Raw genomic sequence first — 10891 nt, 5'->3', positions numbered from 1 at the left:
TCCTTCATGGGATTTGGGTACAAAGAGCTGTGGGACCAGTTCAGCTCCAGGCACAGGTAGAATCTAGACTCTTATTTGTGTTTTAACTACAGACTATGCATATATATGTGTATATGTAAATATATACATATATATATACATATATATATATATATATATGGCATAGTTATGATTTAAGCCAGCCTGTATGACTATGGTTCAGCTGTTTCCTGGACTCCTCCGTAGGATATGCATCTCTTTCTTCAGACTATATATGAGTTAAAATGCTCCTAAACGTTTTCCTACAACCTTCTCATGAAAAAAAATCATTACTATTATTATTAAATGGACATTGCATATTTAGAGTAATGCACTGTTCTTGCACACCTCTACATTAAAATATATTTAAATCAACTAATCTAAGTTAAAATATGTGAACACAAGATAAAATAATTCCAAATAAGATACTCCCTCCTTATGTATATAAAAGCATGCCTTCTTAAAAGTCTCAAAAGCTTACACCTCTTTTAAAATCATTCCTTCTCAGTTTAATTTATTGGGTTTTCTCCTTTATATGCTGCAATTTAGTATAATCCTCAAGCAACCCCACATGCTTTATTGCTTATACCATCGACACTTTCATAAGTGTCTCAGTTATCAGAACATTATTTCAGCCACCTGGAAGGAAACAAAAAAGGAATCAAATCTGGCTCATCTCAGCTTGCAATTGCCTGGTTGAGTTATTAAGCATCAATACTTAATTTTGCATTTATACTAAGTGAGGTGCTATTAATTGCTTTAGAAAATAAGCAATAAAGAAAATACTTCAATATCATACAAATGATCAATAAATATTGACTTTAAAGAAAATCATGTCTCTGTGGAATAGTTTATTTCCACATTAATGATTTATAATTTTCTTTTGTGTATACTATATGACTATTCTTTTAAAAGTGAGTTAATTGAAGGGCATATATGACAACCTAATATTAATGTCCTAGTAATTTTTTAAATATCAGTGTACATTTTAAATATGTAGATCATCCCAAAATATTTGAGGAATTGATGTGAAAGTGTTGGAAAGTTGCTTCAGGTAAGGTCTTCAACCCGTGTGACTGGCAGTTGACATTGTCAATAAGCTTCCAGACTGAGATTAGTCTATCAGAGTGGCTGGCACAATCAAAAAGGATCTTCTCATTTCTATTTCCAAACTTCTATTGTTTTGATATTAATGAAAAATGTAGTAAACTTAAGTCTAATTGGTTCTCCAGGGAAACTAATGACTAAGTCATGAAAAACCCCAAGGGCATATGAAGGAAATGATAGTGGGGGCAATGAAGGTGTTCAAAACTTAACAGCACACACATACTACAAACATAAAATCACATCCTAAGGGCGAGAAACCCTGAACTCCTCTAGAGTACAAAAGAGGGTGAATTGAGTTTCTTTACAACATAGAAGAAAGTCTGATGCTGCATAAAGTGTCAAGTATCTCCAGTTCAGGTGTTCTTGCTGGGATTGGGTTGGACTGATGAGTGGGAGCATCACAGTAAATTCAAGCTCAGGATGAACTGGTGAGACATTGTCTCCGACAACACAGGGTCTGAAATATAGCTCAGCCAATGAGCACTAACTTCCCAAGCTTAGAAAATGCTGGGTCTAATTCTCTGCATTGAGAAGAAATGCACCTGTGTTCTGGCATGAAAAGTGTTTCCACATGTGGTTGTTTTTTTCCCTAATGATATTTTGCTACACATTCACTGAGTACATGACACCTGAAAGGTAGGAAGGTTCTAAATACTCATTTATTTTTAAAAGTTTTATTTTTCTGAAAGTGGATTTAATTAAGAGTAGCACACTTTCATTTTCTTAGGTACATGATTTTATGTAAGAATAAATTATACTTTTCCATAAATCTATGTTGTATATCTATGTTGTATGACATTTGGCTTTCTCATCTTATATTTTAACCTAAATGTTGTAAATGTATAAAAATTTCCAATTGTGATTTAATATGCATTTTTGATTGATATTGTTGAATATTTTTCTTATAACTAATTGACATTTACTTAACAGTTGTGATGAAAATTTGTTCAAATCAGTTTCTTGATATTTAAAAATTACATATACTATTTCTTGTTATATATATATATATATCACATAAATTATTTCTCAAGGTGAACTATTTTTCTTAATACTTGGATAAGAAAGTATCACAGAATAATCTATTTATTCAAATTTAGACTTAGGTTTTCAGAACTAATTTAACTTGCAAATATCTAAGGCCCAGAGTACTTTGACAGCAGTATGTGTCTTGTTATAAAATTTATTACCATCACTTTTTGTCAGTACATTAACATGGTTACAATTCTACTGGCTACTAACTTAAATTTAATTCCCTTCAATTGTCACCTAATGAACAAAAACATTGTCAGGAATCTCTAAAAATCTCCCACTGCATATTCTTTTTTCTCTGCTTAGTGCCCTGCTATCCTTAACTGCTCCATATTCTTTTACTGTCTTTCATTAACTCAACATAGAAAATCTCAATTTCAGGTTATTTTATTTGAAAGTAAATCAAAATTGCAATTTGTATATGAGTGAAACTAAGGTCACTAAAACTGTTTCTGTTAATATCTAGAGGAATTGTATATTCAAAATTTGCATTGGAACTATGATATATACATACAAATACATACATACATACACACACAATATGTATGGCCCAATCATTGCTTGGCCATTCCCTCACTTTCTGCTCTATCTTTATTTATGGACATTAGGTAGGCAGGACATATTTTGGGTTGAAAGTATTATGGGAGAGTTGTTCTTTTTGACTCTCTCCGTTGGAAGTACTGTCCACCTACCGAAGTTATCCAAGCCCTGATCCATTTCCCCAGTGCTATGAGTTGCACCCAAAGACCCCCTGGAACCTCCCTACATCCCAGGTTTCTAGCACGTATTAGTGATTGCTGTTCCCTCCCACACACCCTACCTCCCAACCTATTTTCATTTTCTCTTTCCTGTTCTCGCTACATCTGGTCCCCATCCCATTGTGTTTCTCTCCCCGTCACTCTCCCACTCATTTCCCTCCCTTTGTCCACCTCTGATATATATTTTAGTTCCCCTTCTGAGAAAGATTCAGCCATCCTCCTTTTGGATGTGTGAATTATAGCATGGAAGCTTGTTGTGAATTTAATTTTCCAGGATGTCTTTAGTCAGTCTTAAGTAAGATGTCCAAAACAATGACAATTGATTGGTAACACAAATGCTGTTTTTTTTATTAGTTAGTTTAGTTAGTTTATTTTAGTAAAGTTGCTACATTTTAAGTAACTTTGAATTACAAACCCAATTCCAAAGTTTTTCCTTTGCAAATTACAAGCTGATAGTTTTTGTTTTAGACTTGTTTCATTTAGTAGTTTCTTAAAGACTGCCTTTACCTTCTTTATGAAGAGATAGAGTGTGTGTGTGTGTGTGTATGTGTGTGTGTGTGTGTGCGTGCATGTGTTTGTGAATGTGTGAATGTGTGTGTGTGTGTGTGTGTATGTGTGTGTCCATAAGCTCATGGAAGCCAGGAAATAACCTTGAAATTGTTGCATTTCTTATGGACCAGTTACCTGATATTTTATATTATTATTCATTTTACAACTGGATCCTGCCCCCTCCTACCCCTCCATCCTCTCCTTCCAGTCTCACCCATACCAATCCCTCTCCCAATTATACCCTTCACTTGTCCTCTTACAATTATTTCACTGTTGGTTATTATTACTCCAAGATAGTTTATATTATGTGGCTATTGGATAAGACATAGTTTCCCCAATTTCCTTCTCAGTAAATTTATTATTTGTATATAGGAGGGCTACTGATTTATGTAAATTAGTTTTGTATATTTTCACTTTGCTGGAAATGTTCATCAACTCTAAAGTTATGTGGAGTTATATTCTATGATACCATCTGTAAGTAAAGGTAAATCAATCCTCATACGTTATGAACATTTACTTTGCAAAAATAGATAATACATATATTTATTATGTAGCAGAACAAGGAAACATACTTTAATACTTGTTTTTTTTCTTCCTGGAACTAGACTTTTTACCTCCTCTAATTCAAAACAGTTGAGGGGAAAGAAGAAAAATTGAAACAGTAAGATTCTTATTCCAGAAATGTTGTCACTAATTGTCATTTTATAGATATGTCTCTGCCATTTATGATTTAGGCACACTTGTATTTTGAAAAAGAGTTTAAAATCATGACTCACATTAGCTATTGTACTTACTCAAATGTACTTCTTAATAAATTATGTGGTTTAGAGTTAGTATTTAGAAATACTAGGTTCGGAGTTTTGATATGATGAAATAGAAAATTAACAGTGCAAACATTTTCAACAGTATAAAGACAAATTAAATATTTTCTGAAAACTGTCATTAATTTTGAAAATCGAATGTAAAAATTTTAAAATGAGACAACTTCTACAAAGTGAAGATGGTATAGCAAGACATTCGCATATAGAATTTAAGGTGGTAGCTGCTTCAAAAAGAAGAGCAACCATGTACCTCAAAAGTCCATATCTTTTCCTTTCAGATTCTGATCAGAGAGCATGGAAAAAGGCAATCGCTCCACAGTGACCAAATTCTTCCTCTCTGGCTTAACAGACCAACCAGAACTGCAGCTGCCCCTGTTCCTCCTCTTCCTTGGAATCTACCTGCTAACAGTACTGGGGAACCTTGGCACGATCATCCTGATCCTGCTTAGCTCCCACCTGAAAACACCCATGTACTTCTTCCTCAGCAGTCTGTCCTTCATTGACCTCTGCCAATCTACTGTTATTACTCCCAAAATGCTGATGATTTTTTTGATGGCGAAGAATGACATATCTTACACTGAGTGCATAATTCAACTTTACTTCTTTGTCATTTTTGTTGTTTCAGAGTGTTATGTGCTGGCTGCAATGGCCTATGATCGCTATGTTGCCATCTGTAACCCCTTGCTTTACAGTATCATCATGTCTCAACATAAGTGCCTTTCTCTTGTTTTAGGAGTTTACATTATAGGCATAGTTTGTGCATCAGTGCATGTAGGGTGTATATTTAGGGTTGATTTCTGCAAATCTGATTTCATCGACCATTATTTCTGTGATCTTATTTCTATCCTTCATCTCTCCTGCTCTAATGTTTTTGTGAATGAGTCAATGATTCTAATTTTTAGTGTAATTAATACCATTCTCCCAAACCTGACCATCCTCAGTTCTTATGTTTTCATCATTATCAGCATCCTACGCATTAAATCCACTGAGGGCAGAGCCAAAGCTTTCAGCACCTGCAGCTCCCACATCTCAGTTGTTGCTGTCTTTTATGGTTCTGCTGCAGTTATGTATCTGAACCCATCATCTTCAAGTCCTATGGGTGAAGGAAAAGTGTCTTCTGTATTTTACACCATCATTGTTCCCATGCTCAACCCCATGATCTACAGCCTGAGGAATAAGGATATAAAAATTGCTCTGAAGAAACTAATAGGAAAAAAATTACTTTTCTGATAAATATAATGTATAAAATATTCCATTAGGTCTTAATCTAGGGCTACTACATAGTATGAGTTGAATATGTTTTAACGAGTGTGTCATTTTTCTTTTTCTGAGACTCTATGACATTATTTCTTTCTTTTTTTTGGCCTTGATCTTGCTAGGCAAGTGCTCTATCACTGAGCTAAATCCCCAACCCCTTCTATGACATTATTTCTTTCATAGCTTTCTTAATATTATTTTCCATATTATCTTACCTCAAATCTTCTTCAGTATCACTTCCAGTTATCAAGAAATTATTTCCTAGTACCAGTCCATGATAATTTTTCTTGATATCTATTTGTCCCTAATATATACAATTGACATCCAATATGTATCAAAATGTTGTTGCTTATTGACCATTCTGTGTTTCACACAGTGTTTTCTGACATTGTACGTAAATTTCACAAGTTGTTCAAGAGTGTATACGAAACTGTTGGCAGCCCACTGTTAATAGAGAAAGTTTGAAATATATTACTCATAGTTTATCTGAAATAAATCATCACACAAAGGTGATAACATTGATTATTTTTTAGTTTTTTTTTTGTTTTTGGGTATGTATGTGTATGTTTATATGTTAATATGATTGTGTACATACATGTGAATGACTGTACACATATGCATTTAAAGGTCACAGGGCAAGTTCAGGCTTTATTCCTTATACGCTGTCTATCTAGCATTATAGAGACAGCACTCCCATTGCACTGACTGCAGCCTACAATACCTGATATCCAGACAAATCCTGCACCTTTCAGTTCCATGACCCTTTTCCTGGTGACCTGTCAAATACAAAAATCTCTGTATACTCTTCCATAAACTTTTGAATTTCTACAATAAGAACATACTAGAATCTTTGGATACATAATTGTGCTAAGAAAATGAACTTTGCTCAGATGAAATTAGAACTAGAACTTCTGATATTCCAATTGCTCACCAACACTGACTGTGAACATTAAGCACAATCTGGTTACTCAAAAACCTGGTACCTTATGTGAATTGCAGACATCTCAACAACCACACAACAAATGTGAAACAAACGTCCATACCAAAAGAAACTACCAAGCGTAAGCTTCACATGCCCATTTTTCATAGTGAAACAACAGCAGCATACAGATAAAAAAGCAAACAAAATGCTTTATCGCTGTAAAAATGATGATGACACAAAATATAAACATGTAAGAAACAGTGAGAAATAATATAAAACTGAAATTATAATAATGGTATAATAATGGTCAAAGAATTCAAGTAGGATATTAATGCTGATTGTAGGCTCAGAAAATACACAGTTAAGGAAATAAGTAAAACAGGTAAGGATACAAAATATATTTTAATTTATTCATTAGTTTCAAAATACAATTTCTGAAGAAAATCCAAATGGAATAAAACTGTAAGCTACAAAATGGAACAAACCAAACAAAATATTTAATATAAAACTTCACCAATAAAATGAATCAAATGTAAGAGATATCGGGATAGAAGACAAAATAGATCACTCAGTCAAAGAAAATGATAAATCTAATAAAACCTAAGAACAGAGCCATAGGACAGTACAAAAGCATGAAATCTATGACTATAGCAGAAGAAACCCAATTAAAGGCACAGAGAGTGTACTTGTCAAAATCACTGAAGAAATATTTTCAAACCTAAGACAGAAACTCATTAGGAAGACACTGTGTATATCAAAATACTTCCAGTCAGGTTTTATGCTCTGTAATAGTTAGCCAACACAAAATATACTTCATAACTATGTTGCATTTTTTGTTGTTTTTACATTGATTGTTTTGGTTTTGTTTTGTTTTTTTGGGGGGGTTTGGTTTTAGTTTTATTTTTTTATTCCAGAGAGAGGTGTGGGGCAAAATCATGAATTTCACTGTGCAGTGCAGGGGAAAAAGTTATTGGAAGGCAAATGTGATTAAAATATAGTGTATAAATTTTTTTTCAAAATATTATTTTAAAAATCTAACAGGAAATTTTAAGAGGAGGAACAGGCATAAAGAAAGGAAAGCAGCTATGTGAGGTGGCACACATAACATAAAGAAAATTTTCTAAATCAAAGGAAGGAAATGTTTATCAAGGAGCAAGAGAAATATGGTCCAGTGAATAGACAGACCCATAAAGGAGTCCCCTGGTAATATAATACTGAAATAATAAACATTAAGTTTCAAAATTAGCGAATTTCATAAGAAAGATGTGTAGCATGTAATTTTATAAAAATGCTTGCTATTTATTGAGAGCTCTGCCTTACTCTCTGCTAGGTTCTGTGATCAGCAGTCACCCCACTCCCTTAGCTCTTTCAAGTGCCAGATAACATTTTTCCCAGGAATGCTGACAGCTGACATACCTTTCCACCAGCCAACAACCCTGAGGCTAGCCCCACAAAGCTGCCAATGAGCACACCAACTGTGCACTTTCTCTCACCACCTTTGTTCTGTGGATGGAAAATCACAGACAGTTCTAACTCTAAAACCCTTGAGATAACACAACTGCTGATGCAGAATCTATTGCCCTAAACTCATCAGCTATCCTATATTAGAATTCTGCTTATTGCAGAAGCTGCCATTCATTCTACTTGAAGCCAGACCTTATATAACATTTGTGCTCCTCCATCGAATGCTGGACTAAGAGGAACTTTTCTATCTTGTTGCTTTCTCTTCCTACTGGGACCTGAAAATCTCATCTTTTTCCTTTGACCCAGCAGTTAGCTTCCACCTTCTCTATTAACACAATCAAGAACCAATTAGGGAATCAATACCTCTCTCTACACAGACCAGGTCACATATAAAAGTAGAACCATCTGAACACCAGCTCATTTTTTTTCAGTGTGATAACTTCATTAGATGATTTAAAGCCTTTGGCTAAATCCAACATTTCTTCATGATAAATTTCTTGGAGAATCTGGAATACCGAATATATATCCAACATTACATTATTAACATGTTGTGTTAAATAATGAAAATTCAAATACAAGGATGTTTCCTTCGCTTGTGTTAAATATAGAACTTGACATTTTTGCTGAAGCAGTAATATCAGTGTAGAAGTAAATGAGATGTAAATAGAAGAAGAAATCAAAGTATACTTCGTTGTAGACAGTATGATCATAGATGTAGAACAACATAAAGCTACCACTCAAATATACATACAGCTGATAAAATATTCAACAAAATACAAACAAGATTATAAAATCAACACATATAGCCCAGCAGGATTCTATGTACAAAAATAAAACAAATCATGAAAAGGATACCATTCACAATAGTATCCAAGAGTTAAATATTCTGGAAACAGATAAGGAAATGAAGTATTTGTTCAATACAACTTCATGACAGGAGAAAAGAAATCAAAGATACCGAAGGTTGAAAACCTTGTACACTCTTGTAGGGATAATATTGTGGAAATGGCATCCTATCAAAAGTAGTCTACAAATCCAATTCAATCTCTCCCTTCATCAAAACTGGCAATAAATAGTCTTAAATGTTACCAGAAATCATAAACACCTAGGAAACCCAAAACAGGTTTGAACATATGGGATTGTGGAGACATCAGCCTTCCAGATTTCAAGTTGGTTATAGTGTTTGATAAGAGCTACAAGAACGTTAGCTAAAAGTTACCATCTAATCTTGGTGTTAAGACCCTAATAGTGAAGATACCACATATCTGTGTCATAGTGTATAGAGAAGTAATGTTATAGCCAACGTGAAAGTGCCAACCTTACTGGCTAGCTTTCATCAGACAGAAATGTACTTTTCATTTTACTATAGGAGAAAAAACACTAGTCCTGCTAAGTTGTGATCCTTAAATTCCCTAGAAATCTTTGTTCAATGTTGTTGTGAAAACAAAATGTTATAGGAATAACCAATAATTGGGCCTAAGTCCTTACCAACAAGATAATTGTTATTTCCAGTACCATTAACTGAGTCACAAACCCAGGCTGGGTAGATCATAAACCATAGAGTTGAACATACTATGGATCACAAAATTAACACAGTGCTGGAGATGGAAAGATGGATTGGTCCCATATTACTGTTATAAGTCCTTTGTTTATATATGCATATAATGATAGTTACATTCATTCGTATTACTACTATTTTTGACCTATGTATGTTTTTGTTAGATCCATTAAAATAAGAAGTATAGGCACTGGAGAGATGGTACAGTGGGTAAATGACCTTACTGCAGGGCACTGAGTAAAGTGAGAAAAGGCCAAATTGATTTCCCATGTGGTTATTCAAATTCACACTCCCACCAGCAATGAATGAGTGTTCCTCTTACTCTACATCCTCACCAGAATGTACTGTCGCTTGGGGTTTTCATCTTAGCATTCTGATGTGTGGAACCTCACAGTTGTTTTGATTTAAGATTCCTCTGTTGAGACTTCTTTGTTTAGTTTTGTACTCCATTTTTTAATTGGGATATTTGGGTTGTTAGTGTCTAACTTCCTGACTTCGTTGTGCATTTTAGATAATGGCCCTCTTTCAAATATAGGGTTGGTAAAGATAATTTCCCAGGCTGTGGGTTGACTATTTGTATTATTAACAGTGTCCTGTGCCTTATAAAACCTTTTAAGTTTAATGAGGTCTCTTTTATCAATTGTTGATCTTAGAGCCTGAGCCATGATGTTCTGTTCAGGAAATTGTCTCCTATATCAATGCTTTCAAAGGTATTTTCCACTTTCTTTTTTATGAGATTTAGTTTACCCACAGACCCAAATAAGCTAAACAAGAAGGAAGGCCCAAGTGAGAAAACTTTTATCTTACTTAGACAGGGGAAGAAAACCATCATAAGAGGCACATGAATAGAGGGAAATGTGATGGAAGAGAATGGGGAGGGAAAAGGCATATTCAGGATCAGGTATTGGGAAAGACAGGGGAGATGGCTTGATGGCCATGAAAATTAAAGAAAATCTCCACCTTATGTGAGTGAGAAGGTGAAGGGCATCTCCAGGAAGAGACAGAGACCTGGGATAAAGGAGGCACACTAGAATTAATGGGGGTGACCTTACTTTTGATTTACTACGTTGAGGATAGGGAAGCTGAAGAGGCCACGTACTATAGCCAGACACAAACCCCAGTGGAGAGAAAAAGACACCAACCTACCCACAAAATTTTCAACACAAAATGTATCCTGTCTACAATAAATGAAGGGACAGGAGACAGAGCAGAGACTGGGGGAATGGCAAACCAATAAGCAGCCGAACTTGAGACCCATCCCATGGTCAAAAACCAATTCCTAACATGAATCTGTCTTGCAGAGGCCCCACCCAGCAGCTGATTAAGACAGGTACAGACACCCACAGTAAAACAGTGGATGGAGTTTGGGGACTCTTATGTAAGAATAGGAGGAAAGATTTCAGTCTGA

The 10891-nt window shown here is 34.7% G+C and overlaps 1 protein-coding gene across 1 annotated transcript; it reads left to right on the top strand.

Moving 5' to 3' along the window:
* Positions 1-4576: 4576 nt before the first annotated feature.
* Or8g17d (olfactory receptor family 8 subfamily G member 17D) lies at positions 4577-5512 on the top strand. Its single transcript, NM_001000800.1, has one exon. It carries the CDS (start codon positions 4577-4579, stop codon positions 5510-5512), a length of 936 nt encoding a protein of 311 aa, NP_001000800.1.
* Positions 5513-10891: the final 5379 nt, after the last annotated feature.

This window comes from Rattus norvegicus, chromosome 8 (assembly GCF_021556685.1).
Source record: "Rattus norvegicus strain SHRSP/BbbUtx chromosome 8, alternate assembly SHRSP_T2T, whole genome shotgun sequence".
NCBI classification, from domain to species: domain Eukaryota; kingdom Metazoa; phylum Chordata; class Mammalia; order Rodentia; family Muridae; genus Rattus; species Rattus norvegicus.
This window is presented reverse-complemented; position numbering and strand designations above follow the sequence as displayed.